Source organism: Protomyctophum bolini, assembly GCF_963924005.1.
Source record: "Protomyctophum bolini genome assembly, chromosome: 8".
NCBI classification, from domain to species: Eukaryota; Metazoa; Chordata; class Actinopteri; order Myctophiformes; family Myctophidae; genus Protomyctophum; species Protomyctophum bolini.
The window spans coordinates 26,906,940-26,924,018 of NC_137869.1; the positions used below are offsets into that span (position 1 = coordinate 26,906,940).

Below are 17,079 nucleotides of genomic sequence, written 5' to 3' on the forward strand. Positions count from 1 at the left end.
TCAAAAATTCAAAAACGATGGGCTATAACCCATGTCTTTTGAAATTTTGAATTTTCTTCAAATCCTCAAAAATGATGAAAAACGGCGTGCTATAGTATGCCGTACGGTAGGGGCTATAGCCCATGTTCAAAAATGATGAAAAATGAGGATAACATTTTTTTCAAAAATTCAAAAAACGATGGGCTATAACCCATGTTTTTGAAATTTTGAATTTTCTTCAAATCCTCAAAAATGATGAAAAACGGCGTGCTATAGTATGCCGTACGGTAGGGGCTATAGCCCATGTTCAAAAATGATGAAAAATGAGGATAACATTTTTTTCAAAAATTCAAAAACAATGGGCTATAACCCATGTTTTTTGAAATTTTGAATTTTCTTCAAATCCTCAAAAATGATGAAAAACGGCGTGCTATAGTATGCCGTACGGTAGGGGCTATAGCCCATGTTCAAAAATGATGAAAAATTAGGATAACATTTTTTTCAAAAATTCAAAAAACGATGGGCTATAACCCATGTTTTTTGAAATTTTGAATTTTCTTCAAATCCTCAAAAATGATGAAAAACGGCGTGCTATAGTATGCCGTACGGTAGTAGCTATAGCCCATGTTCAAAAATGATGAAAAATGAGGATAACATTTTTTTCAAAAATTAAAAAAACGATGGGCTATAACCCATGTTTTTTGAAATTTTGAATTTTCTTCAAATCCTCAAAAATGATGAAAAACGGCGTGCTATAGTATGCCATACGGTAGGGGCTATAGCCCATGTTCAAAAATGATGAAAAATGAGGATAACATTTTTTTCAAAAATTCAAAAAACGATGGGCTATAACCCATGTTTTTTGAAATTTTGAATTTTCTTCAAATCCTCAAAAATGATGAAAAACGGCGTGCTATAGTATGCCGTACGGTAGGGGCTATAGCCCATGTTCAAAAATGATGAAAAATGAGGATAACATTTTTTTCAAAAATTCAAAAAACGATGGGCTATAACCCATGTTTTTTGAAATTTTGAATTTTCTTCAAATCCTCAAAAATGATGAAAAACGGCGTGCTATAGTATGCCGTACGGTAGGGGCTATAGCCCATGTTCAAAAATGATGAAAAATGAGGATAACATTTTTTTCAAAAATTCAAAAAACGATGGGCTATAACCCATGTTTTTGAAATTTTGAATTTTCTTCAAATCCTCAAAAATGATGAAAAACGGCGTGCTATAGTATGCCGTACGGTAGGGGCTATAGCCCATGTTCAAAAATGATGAAAAATGAGGATAACATTTTTTTCAAAAATTCAAAAACAATGGGCTATAACCCATGTTTTTTGAAATTTTGAATTTTCTTCAAATCCTCAAAAATGATGAAAAACGGCGTGCTATAGTATGCCGTACGGTAGGGGCTATAGCCCATGTTCAAAAATGATGAAAAATTAGGATAACATTTTTTTCAAAAATTCAAAAAACGATGGGCTATAACCCATGTTTTTTGAAATTTTGAATTTTCTTCAAATCCTCAAAAATGATGAAAAACGGCGTGCTATAGTATGCCGTACGGTAGGGGCTATAGCCCATGTTCAAAAATGATGAAAAATGAGGATAACATTTTTTTCAAAAATTAAAAAAACGATGGGCTATAACCCATGTTTTTTGAAATTTTGAATTTTCTTCAAATCCTCAAAAATGATGAAAAACGGTGTGCTATAGTATGCCGTACGGTAGTAGCTATAGCCCATGTTCAAAAATGATGAAAAATGAGGATAACATTTTTTTCAAAAATTCAAAAAACGATGGGCTATAACCCATGTTTTTTGAAATTTTGAATTTTCTTCAAATCCTCAAAAATGATGAAAAACGGCGTGCTATAGTATGCCATACGGTAGGGGCTATAGCCCATGTTCAAAAATGATGAAAAATGAGGATAACATTTTTTTCAAAAATTCAAAAAACGATGGGCTATAACCCATGTTTTTTGAAATTTTGAATTTTCTTCAAATCCTCAAAAATGATGAAAAACGGCGTGCTATAGTATGCCGTACGGTAGGGGCTATAGCCCATGTTCAAAAATGATGAAAAATGAGGATAACATTTTTTTCAAAAATTCAAAAAACGATGGGCTATAACCCATGTTTTTTGAAATTTTGAATTTTCTTCAAATCCTCAAAAATGATGAAAAACGGCGTGCTATAGTATGCCGTACGGTAGGGGCTATAGCCCATGTTCAAAAATGATGAAAAATGAGGATAACATTTTTTTCAAAAATTCAAAAAACGATGGGCTATAACCCATGTTTTTTGAAATTTTGAATTTTCTTCAAATCCTCAAAAATGATGAAAAACGGCGTGCTATAGTATGCCGTACGGTAGGGGCTATAGCCCATGTTCAAAAATGATGAAAAATGAGGATAACATTTTTTTCAAAAATTCAAAAAACGATGGGCTATAACCAGGGGGGCAGTCAGACAGATATTTTGTGAAGCCACTAAGGAAATGAAAGTTCATATAATGGCCTGTTGTGGCGCTGTCATTGGGCTCAAAAAAACCCATAGCCCCATAGAAGTCCATGTATTTGGGCCCAACTTCACCTAGACTGTATTACCTTAATAAACATGGTCATGAATACTTTCTTCTTCCAGTCACTAGTTTAAAGTCTCATTTCTAATGTCATAATATTCTTTTAGGAAAATTATGGTCCCATTTATAAAAAAAATGACCATAAAGTCGCGCATGTTCTGAGGGGCGTGGCTACCGTTACAGTCTATGAACGGGATCCCCCACCCACTCGAGTCAAAATAAAAACCAACGAAGAAGAAGGGGGGAAGTCCCGCCTCGTTGTCTGGGCCAGCCAATGGCCAGCTGGGCCCAAACGGATCTAGAAAGATGGCGACTTCCATTGCAAGGACTGACAGGCTTCATTTTACGTTCATGTTAGACCCGCGGAACGCTTTGTCCATATTTTTTACAGTCTATGGCTATAACCCATGTTTTTTGAAATTTTGAATTTTCTTCAAATCCTCAAAAATGATGAAAAACGGCGTGCTATAGTATGCCGTACGGTAGGGGCTATAGCCCATGTTCAAAAATGATGAAAAATGAGGATAACATTTTTTTCAAAAATTCAAAAAACGATGGGCTATAACCCATGTTTTTTGAAATTTTGAATTTTCTTCAAATCCTCAAAAATGATGAAAAACGGCGTGCTATAGTATGCCGTACGGTAGGGGCTATAGCCCATGTTCAAAAATGATGAAAAATGAGGATAACATTTTTTTCAAAAATTCAAAAAACGATGGGCTATAACCCGTGTTTTTTTAAATTTTGAATTTTCTTCAAATCCTCAAAAATGATGAAAAACGGCGTGCTATAGTATGCCGTACGGTAGGGGCTATAGCCCATGTTCAAAAATGATGAAAAATGAGGATAACATTTTTTTCAAAAATTCAAAAAACGATGGGCTATAACCCATGTTTTTTGAAATTTTGAAATTTCTTCAAATCCTCAAAAATGATGAAAAACGGCGTGCTATAGTATGCCGTACGGTAGGGGCTATAGCCCATGTTCAAAAATGATGAAAAATGAGGATAACATTTTTTTCAAAAATTCAAAAAACGATGGGCTATAACCCATGTTTTTTGAAATTTTGAATTTTCTTCAAATCCTCAAAAATGATGAAAAACGGCGTGCTGTAGTATGCCGTACGGTAGGGACTATAGCCCATGTTCAAAAATGATGAAAAATGAGGATATTTTTTTTTCAAAAATTCAAAAAACGATGGGCTATAACCCATGTTTTTTGAAATTTTGAATTTTCTTCAAATCCTCAAAAATGATGAAAAACGGCGTGCTATAGTATGCCGTACGGTAGGAGCTATAGCCCATGTTCAAAAATGATGAAAAATGAGGATAACGTTTTTTTCAAAAATTCAAAAAACGATGGGCTATAACCCATGTTTTTTGAAATTTTGAATTTTCTTCAAATCCTCAAAAATGATGAAAAACGGCGTGCTGTAGTATGCCGTACGGTAGGGGCTATAGCCCATGTTCAAAAATGATGAAAAATGAGGATAATTTTTTTTTCAAAAATTCAAAAAACGATGGGCTATAACCCATGTTTTTTGAAATTTTGAATTTTCTTCAAATCCTCAAAAATGATGAAAAACGGCGTGCTATAGTATGCCGTACGGTAGGAGCTATAGCCCATGTTCAAAAATGATGAAAAATGAGGATAACATTTTTTTCAAAAATTCAAAAAACGATGGGCTATAACCCATGTTTTTTGAAATTTTGAATTTTCTTCAAATCCTCAAAAATGATGAAAAACGGCGTGCTATAGTATGCCGTACGGTAGGGGCTATAGCCCATGTTCAAAAATGATGAAAAATGAGGATAAAATTTTTTCAAAAATTCAAAAAACGATGGGCTATAACCCATGTTTTTTGAAATTTTGAATTTTCTTCAAATCCTCAAAATTGATGAAAAACGGCGTGCTATAGTATGCCGTACGGTAGGGGCTATAGCCCATGTTCAAAAATTCAAAAAACGATGGGCTATAACCCATGTTTTTTGAAATTTTGAATTTTCTTCAAATCCTCAAAATTGATGAAAAACGGCGTGCTATAGTATGCCGTACGGTAGGGGCTATAGCCCATGTTCAAAAATGATGAAAAATGAGGATAACATTTTTTTCAAAAATTCAAAAAACGATGGGCTATAACCCATGTTTTTTGAAATTTTGAATTTTCTTCAAATCCTCAAAAATGATGAAAAACGGCGTGCTATAGTATGGCATGAATTGAACAAAGGGCATTGTTCAATTCATCAAAACATTTAGAGACAAACAAATAGACACTTATATGTAGTTAAAGCAACAGAGTTAAGCAACAGAAACAAACAATGGATTCTACAGTGTAAAGACACCAATTTAATTATAAATGTCAATAAAGTTGAATATCTAATAATATCAATTTAAAATGTATTATCCAATACAAATTTCCTTACCATTTTTAATGTTTTAGTTTTGTATTGCTATTTTTATTTGCTAATTGTAGATTGACCTACTTTTTGTTTCTGGCATTCCGCTGCTTGTTATTTTTTATTTTATTTTCATGTGAAGTACTTTGAGTTGCATTTTATGTATGACATGTGCTATATAAATAAAGTTTAATATGTGAAGTACTTTAGTTGTCAAGGATGCAGACAGAGTTGAACCCAGGAGCAAAGTCACAACAAACTAGAGTATAATAATAAAGTATTTAATAAAGAATTACGAGATATCTTACACTCCCCGGGAATGCAGGTAGGAATCAGGCATGAATCAGAATGACATCAAAGTCAACACATGAACAGGCAGGACATCTGTGACACAGGTTATGAACTGACAATGAGTGTTTGTACTGAGTCCAGTTTTATAGTGAGCAGGTTGATTGGAGAAGTGTTCACTGCTGGGCTGATGAGGTAGTTGACAGGTGTGTAAATGGAACTGGGTGTGCTGGAATGGGATATGGGAGGCCAGTGTGGAGACCCGGTGGAGACTGAGGGAGAGACAGAATGTGACAGAGTTGCATTTTATGTATGAAATGTGCTATATAAATAAAGTTTACACCACTGACTGTCCCTCCATATAAAATAAAGGCGAAAGTCACAAAAGAAAATTGATCAGTTACAATTCCAGACTATGAAGAATCATTTAATAAAGGAATACTTCCAGATTCAGTTAAAGATTAGCTACAATAATTGTGATATTAAAAGTTAAATGCTCGTCATGACATAACAGAGAGGAATGGGCCGGACCCTTATATCTGAACCAGCACCCTCCTACTAGGAGTGTTTTGGGTTTGAACCAACACACTAGCTACTATAGGAATTCTTCAGACATCTGATTTATCCGCTGGGCCACTTAGCGGCACACATTTTAGCTGGTATTTCTAGGCTACTTGAAGAGAGTGTGGAAAGCTAGACAATAAAGAGTTGAGTGGGGTTTGAACCCACAATCTACAGATCATGGAGCCACTCATTTATATGACTTAGCCCATATTGAACAAAACTTCCATCTCCTGGAGAATGTCTGAAATGGGCTCCAGACATCCATATACAACTCTATGGTACTTTAATAGTAGCAGGCTTTATTCTGCAACAGTATTTCTAAATGATTTACTTAGGCAAAGTAAAAACTATGAGAATTCTTACAACACTGGATATGAGCTTTTTCAATCTTCCAGTGCAAGTACTGTGATTGGCTGGGTGTTGGGTTTTAGCCAGGACTCAAGCAGACCTCTGCTTGAGCACAAGTTGGCCTCTCGATAAGAGTGCATTTCTAGATTGCTTCTCAAATGCCCCGTTTTCTGATTTGTGAAATGTAATGTTGTGAAGGCAATTTAGCAACAATGTACAAGCAGAATAAACAAAGGCCACAGAAAAAATGAATCGACCATCTTTATTTACCGACAGAGGTCAGGTCTCTAATAGCAGGGTTAGAATTCACACATCTGCTGTATCAACTGTATTTCTTTCAGAGCAATTATGCAGTGGTGCCACTGTGGAGGCTAAAGAGCAAGTCAACCTTGGAGGAAATGATTAGCACAGATGGCTGAAAGCTATTGGAGCTGGGCTGAGTTCACATTCATCTCAGTATGCGTATGTATGTGGAGTGTGTAAACTGTAGTTGTCGAAAGCAGAAGGAACTCCTGCTGCAACTCAGTCTAAATACACATCCTTCCCTCATCATCTTTGATTCAATTTAATGCTGTGTCATAATTTAACAGACACGCAATTGATGAAAGAGGGTGAGACATTATAGACAATGAATAGCACCGCGTATACAAAGTAAATGAGAACAAAGGATGGAAAACTTTTCACCTGTAAATTACCCCACAGGCTTTGTCACAGCACATGAAATTAGCAGTTTTCTTGACCACAGATGTTAACAATGTTATTTACATAAAATGTTACAACAGATGCTGGGTTCAACATTTATCTGGTATTCTAGTTTCTTTGAGGCTCTACGTTGTTGTCTGCATTCTACTTAATTGATCGTTGGTTTTGTTGACTTGCACGTTTTAAGTCGCTCTGTGTAAGAGCAGCTGTGCTAAATGTCTCAATTGTAAATTGAAGTAATCAGCATTATTATCAAATGCTTTGGAAACATTTCATTACCAAAGACCTCCCAATATGAATTTGGATCCTTTGTCAATGTGCTCAAGGGTAGGTAAAGGGATCGCATATCTGCAGTGCACCATCTGAAATACAATCCAAGAGATTATGAAAATAGCTATCATTGTCAGGCCTATTGTCAGACAAAGACCTCTAAAAAATATATAAAAAAACAAAAAACCTATCTTCAAATAAGTCTTGAAATCTCAATGAGTGAAGCAGTAACTTTTTTTCTTCAAAGAAATACCCAGTGTGGTAGAGCTTACGAGCTTGGGTTCAGAGCTCCACAGTGCGTGAATTAAAGCAATCAATACTCAGAGCAAGCCATGGGACACCCAAGATACTGGATACTTATATTTGGAAATGCATATTTTCAAGCAGCAATACAAAAAAAAGTATCCATGAACAATGCATAAACTCTGAAAAAAATACTGTATGAAAACATCCCTGCTACTTTGTTTCCAAGTACAAAACCTCTACCAATAAGTTGCTCCAGAGTAGCAAGAAGTCCTTTTCTTTTTTTCTTAGTTTTTTTGTGTTCATTTCTGTTTTTTTTTTCTTCTCCATCTTCTTTTGTGGTTTTTTTTCTTTGTTTTTTTTAACGGGTAAAATTCAGTTCAAAGTTGAGTGTCATACGTTATGACAGTCTTCGCCATCAATGAAATTCTGCTGCTGAAGGATCCAGGAACATGCAAGCCTCGTAGTGGAGGTGCCTAGGGGGCTCCTGTGGATCGGAGAGACTCCAGCCGGGCCCTTAAGCCAGGGCTGGGAAGGCCTCGGGGTCATCCACGTTGGGCACGGACACTCCACTTGGCTGGACAGAGGGGGAAATATAGAGGCAAGGCACAAGTTCAGACAATCTGAATAAAACTTGTTTCAACGCGTTTGCCAATTAACTGTCATGTAAGAAGGATGAAGTTTTATATTCTGGACTTTCTTGTATTTTACTTTTCAGACAAATCAACAGCATGATTTCAGTTTGGTGAAGCAAACGTTCAGTCCTTTTCCCAGATAATGACACGGCATGCCATTAAAATACTGGTCGTTTCACTGATCCTCAACTAGTAGTCAACGGCATATTTACAGGCGGTCACAGTCAATGGGACCACAAGTGATGTGACATGTTGTAAGCTTCAAGCTTGTAAAAGTCCACATTTATTTTTTAATTATTTTGGGAGTATTTGTCTTAGCTGTCCTGTGATAATGAAGCCTTAAAACCAAACTGAAATAAAAAATATATATTCATATTTTTATGTTCCAATGTTTAATGCCAAAAAATGTGTAAACGTGACTGCCCTATCGAGTAGATGACTAGTTGTCACAAGTTTAGTTACCCGCTCAGTCCTGCCGCCACCGCCACCGCCACCACCACGGGGCGTCCTAGAGGGGCCTCCATCACGGTCACGGTCGCGATCCCCGCGAGGGTCGCGATCCCCGCGGTCGCCACGGGACTCTCCGCCTCGGCCACGGCCCCCCCGGCCACCACGGGGTCCCCCGCGGCCACCACGCCCTGGACGGCCCAGGTCTCCAAAGTTGATCTCCAGCTGGGCAGTGATGTCATTGGCTGGCTTCCTGTGGTGCTCATCCTCTGCCTGAGATGGGGACAAATACATTTTGATTTAAACCAATAAAACCAGAATAAATTTTGACAGCAAACTTAGATTTAGTTTTAGTGAGTCATTTGAGTCATCTGAAAAGTTTGTCTTTGTCTAGTTTTAGTCTACTACCAAAAGAAGTTTACTAAATCTACGGCCCACGTATTTTGGCAGGACGTAATGGCAGACACTTGATTGCTGAAAAAAGCAGATATACAAGCTCACAGTAACCAAACTGGTTCTACTGGATCTCTTCTCCACTAGTCCCTCCGTTAACATTTTAGTCAAGAGTCGACAAAATTGAACATATTTTTTTCAGTTGATGCAGTGTGCTCACTGCCCAGGTTAAACGCTTACCTTAGCAGGCTCTTCTGCTTCATCGATCAAGGTACCGGCTTTCTTCTCCTGTATGAGTGAAAAAAGAAATACAATAAAAATACGAAATAGTGCATGATTTCAACATGCACTCACTGGAGAACAATGCTTTTCTGACACTGGCAACTTAGAAGAAATTTTAATAGTTTATCAAAATAAATAAAACCAATCGCCTTTCCTCTCCCTACCTCTTACCGCCATGTTCCCACCCTCTACAGCTTCTCGCTATGATTATACTGGATGGCATGATGAAACATGATGTGTACACTTCATTCACAAAGGGTTACACCCCTCCAAAAGCTTCCCCGATTGGTTGGAAAGCCAGACCATGCAGAGTCAGAGGAGAGTGTGCGTGCGTGAGAGAGCGTGCAAGTGTTTTACAACAGCACAGTTTACAAGGAATCAGTAGTCATGAAAACACATGGAAGGACACCTTTTCTTTTTGCATAAGTCAATGTATTGAATAGAACACCCTTTACGTCTGTGTGTTTGTTAAAAAATATATAACCAAAGAATAGTAAATAGTGCTTCGGACAAAACCTCTTAAATCTAAAAAAATATATATATATTTTTTCATTTCCTGAAAAATGAACATTTTGGAGTTAGGTTTCCTCACGACAGCAGACCTATTGATATTGATTCTGAATATTTAAAATAGTTTCAAAACTCATTTGAGGCATATACTAGCTGTGCGTTCTATGACTCGTCTCTGCTCAAGTAACACACAGCAGCCCCAACTCTCATTCAGAGAGTTGCGTTTCTCTCCGCCATCTGCTCATCTCGTTCCTCTTATACTTGGGGGAAAACATTACTTTCTGACACATGGTGAAATTGCACAAGGCTGAATGACAGCACAGCAACGCTCCGCAACGTTCTTTAGTTGTCGTGTCAATGAGTAAGCTATTCTCCACACTAGCACTAGAGCTGTCTGCTCACTAGGAAAGGAGTTGGTCACAACACCAACTATTTGCACTTGCACAAATGCTCCCACTTATATTTTGAGGTGGCAAGGATTATATTTTGGGCGCCTGTGTGACAACAACAGTCGTAATGTTGAGCCCTGGTGTGTTTCTGTCTCTCGGGGGTGGGGGGTGTTCAAATGTTTTATGTCAAATACAAATTAACTACATTATAAAAGCATTTACAAAATACAATATATTTCCAAATAGTAGCCCAGGCACTTTGACATAATTACCCAATGTCCACCTCTCTCTCCATATCATTTGATAGAGGCATATAAAATAATATTTATAAAACCAAAAGACAAAAAGAAATCGGTTGAGAATTGGTTTCAGTTAAACTACCGGTGTCTACAACCAAGATTTAATTTTGGGATATGCACTAAATACCGAAAATAGCAGACCTACAAGCTACACGTAACGTGACGTGTTCATGGCGCGTTGTGAGCTTGTAGATCTATTTTCGGCACAGGACAGTCATTCAACAATATAAATGAGGCTGACTAAACTTGCAAATAATATCCCCAGCATTTAAATGGACCGGGAACAATTATTCGGAGGAGGCGTTTAATACACAAAATGGTGTCAGACCCCCGGTGGTAATTAGGTGGGTATTTGCATTTAGGGCTACCATTTGGAAATATATGGTAACAGACTTTAGTCACTCACATCTTCTGTCTTGGACTTGTGCAGCACATATCCTTTCTTCCAATCTGCTCCCTCGTTGGCCTTACGAATGTTGAACTCCACCTTGGCGGCGGAACGCTCCTTGTCCTGCACGGCCTTCCATTCATCCAGAGTCATCTCCTTGGCAACTTCCTCCTTGGGGCCTTCCTCTACCTCATTCTCCCTGCAACACACCATGTAGTGTTATGTTGCATTCAAACTAGCAGTGACAAAAAGACCAAGCGTGGCCAGCTACATTGCAACAATGTTACAAATTGTAGTGTGTTTATCCATTCAAAAAATGCCTGTTCAAAACAAAGGAATTTTCTGACAATTAGACTAGACCGGTGCCCGGCTGTACAACATAGTCGGTAACGATGGAAGTTGGAGATCCATGCCCGAGCCAACTATGCAATATCTGTTGTACCCATGTCAGGGTACCCGTTCCACCCATCTGTCCGTATCCCTTTTATGCCAATATATGGAGATTTCTGTATCTGTCTCTTTGTGTCCCTTTATTCCTATATATGGAGTTCTGTGTCAGGCATTCCCAAATATGAAGTGTTGTGATGTCAGAACAGGCCAGTTATATATATGGAGATATACTGTATATGGACTTGAGTTTAGGCATGCCCAAATATGAATGGGGCGAACGGTTTTCGAGTTACATGCATTACAGACGTACACACGTACGTACACACGTACGTACAGAGACGTGGTGCATAGATGTCTGAAAGGCATATATCTTATAATAATATATACCTCTTTTAGAAAGTAGATATCTGAGGGTTTGTTCTCAGAAACACAACCACAACTCACTTGTTCTCAGAGTCAGCGGGCGGATGCTCTCTGTCCTCTCCCTCAGGGCCTCCCTCATCTGTGACGTTTGATTGGTCAAGCTCGCTGAGAGAAGGGAGAAAAAAAAAGAAATATTGCAACAATATTAATATGTGCATGTTCCTAGTTTCATGCAATGCAGCAAAATCCAAATAATGTAAAACCTTTTTGGCTTGGGTGGGGCTTTTCCCGATGCAAAACATTTGGTCCTCGACGAGGACTAAATGTTTTATACTCGATAAGGCTCTACTCTGGGTTCTTAACTACCCCTCTATCTACTGTCAAGGACAATTTTCCCCCTCGATGAAACAGACTGCCATGGACGACTTTGAGGTTTTTTGTCAGGTAAAAACCTGACTAACAACTGCTTATGAAACGTAAGCGACCTAGTCATGATAGCCAATCACGTACTAGCAACCTAGTCATGATTGGCTGCCTCCTAAGCCCTGCCCCTCACCACAGAGGTCTGGCAACGCCGCCTGCACCGGCCAGTGCCGGGCCACGCTAAGACCGCAACTCGAGGCGACAAGTAGCTACTAGCTGCTAATCTTATGAGCCAACTGCATGACAGCAGCAAAGCATGTTACATGTACCGTTTCATTGGTTTTTAATTCTTATTTTACTTGTTTTTTTGGGAGTTTAACCTATGACATGCCCAAAATAGGGAAAAGGGGGTGAAAGTGGTCAACTGAACTGTACCAGACGTGTGGCAAATACTACAAATCTGGACCAAGCATAATTTCAAAACAGATCACTGTTGATCTGAAACTTAAGCCCAAGGTTGTATGTATTGGACAGGTGTCAAAATGTTGGGCATCACTTACTTGATATCATCCTTGACAGTGCCCCAGTTGTGAGATCCACTTCCACCACGCTTCTCCTCACCTTTCTGGCTGCTGAAACAACATTTGCCTTAGCCAGGAGCTTATGTGTCGTGTACACACAAAAGTATTTTGGTATTAAACATGAGGGAGTTGTTTTTGTTTTAGCCCACATAGTTCTCAGTCCAATTAAAATGACTACCTTCAGTGATTATATTTATTTAATTATCTTCCACAAACGCAGCCTAGAGTGCCCGACAAAGCCAGAGGCACTATGGAGGAATTGAACCAAACTCCACTGTGGTGAGCAGGATTTTTACCCCTTTGCCATCCAGATACACATGTTGGGTGACCCGATAGACGGTCCCCAGTTTGATTCACAGCCGGACAAACCATGTGTTGCCTGTCATGCTCCTACTCTCCCTTCTCTCTTCACTTTTCCCATCAAATAAAGGCTTGTACATGTGGGAGAAGGCCATTTTTGACCACAGAAGAGGTCATGTGACTAGATGGCAGAGTACTTACGATTTGTCACTGCCACTGTGTCGGTCAAATTCACGTTTTCCCCGGGAGTCAAAACCATCACTACGACCCATTCCGCGTCCTCTGCCGCCACGGCCGCCTCTGTCACCTCCACGTCCACCTCCACGTCCTCTCATGGGTCTGTCACCAATAGGCCTACATAGACAGATGGGGAACACTCATCAAGTCATTGTATCAAAGAGTTTCTTCATAGATTACATAAACCAACCAATTAATGTTTGATTAACAGATAATTAAATCTCATCCAACCATGGGCAGCAGTTCGAAAACATTTAATCTCTCAAGACAGAATCTGTTAATGTTAGTAGGAATAAATACAGAAGCACCCAGGAGGAAGTAGTCTAAGAAAGGTGGGGAGCTTAACAGAGTTCCTGTTTCTTAAACGGGAATTGATGACATCAATTAATTACCAGCTGCTGCCTTATATCCCATGGCTAAGAGGTTGGCTAGAGGCAAAAAGTGTGGGGTTGTTTAGAGACGAGGCAGCCAATCAGGACGATAGGTTGTCAGTACAGCCAATGAGAAACATTGAGAAAAGGTCTCAACTACAGCAAGTGGCCGTGAAAGCACAGCAGAGAAAACATTGACCAGCTGTGCTTACACAGCAGCTGGTAAAAGAAAAGGAGGCGGTGCCCCCAGAGGCTAAAACAAAAGTTTCCTTTTTTCGAGTGGCGCAACCACTCCAAGGAACAGCAATGTCCGTGTTAACCTATGTGACTATGTGTGTGGCTATGTGACTATGAGTACCAGTAGGGGCAAAAGTGGCGCTGTTGTGCCAGGAAACAGAGAGAGATAGTGTTGCACTGTTGCCTAGTGCTAATTACAGAGCGAGAGGCAGGGGGAGAGGAGAGTTGCACCACTCAGTTCACACAGGTGTGATTTTTTTACAGAATGGGTTCCCAGATTGCTAAACATGTAGCATCTATGTCACCGTTCAACTCACTTTTCCACAGAGAATTCGCCTCCCTCTGGTTTCTCGCCACCTTCGCTGACAGGCCTCTCAAAGCGACGCGGGGGCCGCCTGTCCACTGGTCTCCTGTCTGTGAAAGGGGGGCGACCTTCTCCCTGGCCCCGACCTTCTCCCTGGGGTCTGAAGCCCTCGCCCTCCGGCCTGCGGCCCATCCTCCTCATACCAGCACCTGCGATAGACAACCAAGAGGACGGGACCAGTCATTAGGAGTCTGCCAGTAGATAACCGTCATGGTGGTGCACTTACCACTGACCACACTGTCCCTCGTTTGATTCTGGCTGGAGTCCTCCACCCCTCTGCCCTCAGATTCATGTCTCCTTCCTTATACCCATCAAATGGAGAAAACTGCCAAAAAGATCACTTAAAAAAGGAATCGAGGTTTAACCCTTTAAAACCCATTAAGGCATATTCAAAAGTAGCAGACATATACAAGCTCACAGCAAGCTTGTACATCTGCTATTTTAGAAAAAAAATCCAGTGTTTTTATTTTATTTAGAAGGCATTAGTAGAATCGGCATCAGGGTCTTAATGAGTTAAAAGGGGGGACGGCATTCCAATTACGGTCCAATTCATCCATACTGAGAGGGGGGTACGCCAGTACGGGGGTATAAGGCTGACAAAAGGTTGACCTTTACCATTTATTATGCTTGATAAATAAATGGTGACACATGTTGGTTGAAGAGTATCAAATAGATCCATAAACACCTAAAAAAACATAGTGTGTCTGTTCACACAAGCCCCTCCCCACTGCCTGAATCAACAGTTACCAAAATAGAAACCCTACCCTTCAGTACAGCGCTGCTGGCTGCACCTGTCTCATCTTCTCTCTGGCAACTAGATACAACCTAACGGACATTATTGTCGATAATAGCCAAACAACTTCCCATTGCTAAAGTTACAATTTCATCTCAAGGTTATTTGCCGTTATTGCCTGGTTAAAAGTAGGCCTACACAATGTGTTAATTTAGCGTCACATTAGAATGATAGACATATTGAGAACTTGTTTTAACATGAGCACTAGAGCGAATAATAATAATAATGTATAAATTCAGCAATGAGCATATAATTCGCCCAAGGTTAAGAGAGGAAACTGCATCCAAAGAGAATGACATCATTCCCCAATCCCATTCCGAGGGCAGCATGTGTTGTGTGCGCCGCTTTCAAGTGTCAGTTCGTGTGTTCCGTTTATCATGGCCCACTCCCTCCAGCCACGAGGTTTATCACCATGAGAACTGACATGGTGGCCATGGTTATCTGGGCTGGCACCAGTTGTCAAAACTACGGGCTAGTGAGGGGTTAATCAATACTTCGTTTATTATTTATATCAATACAGTGTATAGTGCGTCACTTTCTTTCGGATCACATTATCTCGCACAAGAAATACTAGTCTTTTTTATTATTAGGCATCAGTGGTTCCCGGCCACCCGGAGATGTTCAAGGCAAAGACAAGACGTTGTGTGTGAATTTCGACCCACTTTACGATATAATCCATGGGATGAATGCCTAGTTAACATCGTGTACCCACCAGGCTTTGGAGCCCTGCCTGTGTTCGTAGGCCCGAGGGGGGCAGGCCAAAACAAGTTAGACAACACGCCATTTATCTGGCCCTGCAAGATAAAGCACCCCACCTACTGCACACACTGCGATGGGTGCCGTCTGGAAAAGGCACGATTGTTCCGACAACTGACAGTTCTATGAAACTGACAGACAAAAGGAAACGTGTAGACCTCATGTCACGGGGCTTCTGGGTCGTTTCTGGCTAACAAGAAAGCAGCTTAGCGAGCTAGCATTAGCTTAGAACACGGCTAATATTACGTTAGGGCCCACTGATAATTAATTCGAATAAAGCATGTTTCACCATCTTTCTTGAGGGGCACTGGCGCCTGGCTCTCCTCCTTCTTGTCGGCAAGCGGGCTCTTTCTGTCTTTCAGGGAGTCCTTTTTCTGTTGCTTGGCAGCCTGGGCTGCGGTCTTGGCGGCACCGGGAACAGGAGCCTCCTTCTTCTTCAGCGCTGCCTGCTTCAACAGCTCGAACGGGTCCGATTCGTCGTCCAATAAATGGTCGAAACGATTGGTTATGGCACAGCCAAAACCTTCTTGCATTTGTCCGGGCATGATGGCGCCCCTTCAGCAGGATTTTCCTCCGATTCTACGAGGCTTGGTGCGAACACTTCGCTAAATGAAGCCACAAGATGGCTGGGGTAAAGAGCTTCTTCTCTTCCGGCGCGAGCTACATCCGGGACACTCTCAGCGTTGGCGCGGGGTGGGGCGTGTAGTTCTTTATAACAAAGAGCTCAGCGGAGGATCACGTAGAAAAGAGAGAGGACGGACCCGCTGAAAACTACGTTACCCAAAAGGCCAAATAAGCAGCGGGGTTCTTTTTTAATGACTCTCTAGTTGTTGAGCAGCATGATACCCAAAGACTTGGCTCATGTTTCCTTGCGTTTTGCATTTGAGTTCTCCAGGAAACCGCGACCGACAAAACCTTTAAACTTATATTTATGGCGATTATTTTTCAGCTCAAGACAGTCTCAAGTGGGGGACAAAAACACGTTTAATACTTTTTAGTTATGATGTCCTATCCATAGACTGCATTGGATACTATTTTTGTAGAAATCAGAAGCAACAGGTGCATTTGTGTTACAAGAAGTCCGTTATTATTGGCAGAGGTGTGAAACTGTGAACAAACGGACAGCTTTGAAATACCGAGTACCCGTGTATTAGGCCATGAAACAGATGAAACTTGTGAAAAATATATAAAGGGCTCATGCAGAAAAAGGTACAAAACTCAACTCAAGTTTCTAAAAATTCTCATTGATCATCGGTTATTGTTTTGGAGCTCACATATCATTAGCCCTGGTCCAATGCTTACAGCGAGTGTCTCTCTGTAAGCATTGGACCAGGGCTAACATATCATATAGGCTATGTGATTGTCATGTCACTGTCTGCCCTTATAAGGAAAGACAATCTTCTGAGGCGAGCTTTTGATGTTGATGATGCACAAATTGCTGTTTATACACTGGGCCACTTCAAATGTCGTGCGCCTCATAGGCCTTCAGATCTAAATCCAAAACAATTAAACCATTGAATTTATAGAGGCTTATATCGGTCCAGAGACTAGTACCCTATAAATAAACAATATAGGATCACGAATATGGGCAACTGAATAAAAT

At 40.1% G+C, this 17,079-nt stretch overlaps 1 protein-coding gene across 3 annotated transcripts; it reads right to left on the reverse strand.

Annotated features, from left to right (window-relative positions):
* Positions 1-6,406: 6,406 nt before the first annotated feature.
* Positions 6,407-16,138, reverse strand: LOC308320388 (SERPINE1 mRNA-binding protein 1-like). 3 transcript variants are annotated; one of them, XM_080770747.1, is made up of 9 exons: positions 15,766-16,138; positions 13,881-14,076; positions 12,920-13,072; positions 12,398-12,469; positions 11,556-11,639; positions 10,740-10,920; positions 9,094-9,141; positions 8,476-8,733; positions 6,407-7,955 (listed from the first exon to the last, which is right to left on the reverse strand). In XM_080770747.1, the coding sequence occupies exons 1-9, from the start codon at positions 16,019-16,021 to the stop codon at positions 7,896-7,898; spliced, it is 1,308 nt and encodes a 435-aa protein (XP_080626873.1). In that variant the 5' UTR covers positions 16,022-16,138; the 3' UTR covers positions 6,407-7,895. The 3 variants fall into 3 exon arrangements, with proteins under 3 accessions (XP_080626873.1, XP_080626874.1, XP_080626875.1); XM_080770748.1 differs by having other exon boundaries at positions 12,398-12,466; positions 15,766-16,137; XM_080770749.1 differs by lacking the exon at positions 12,398-12,469.
* Between the last annotated feature and the right edge of the window lie 941 nt (positions 16,139-17,079).

Coding starts and splice junctions, on each gene's coding strand:
- LOC308320388 (XM_080770747.1), bottom strand. CDS start 16,021: ATGCCCGGACAAATGCAAGAAGGTTTTGGCTGTGCCATAACCAATCGT. Junction 14,077..15,765: donor AGTGCCCCTCAAGAAAGATG/GTGAAACATGCT, acceptor TGTCTATCGCAG/GTGCTGGTATGAGGAGGATG. Junction 9,142..10,739: donor ACAAGTCCAAGACAGAAGAT/GTGAGTGACTAA, acceptor TCACTCATACAG/GAGAAGAAAGCCGGTACCTT.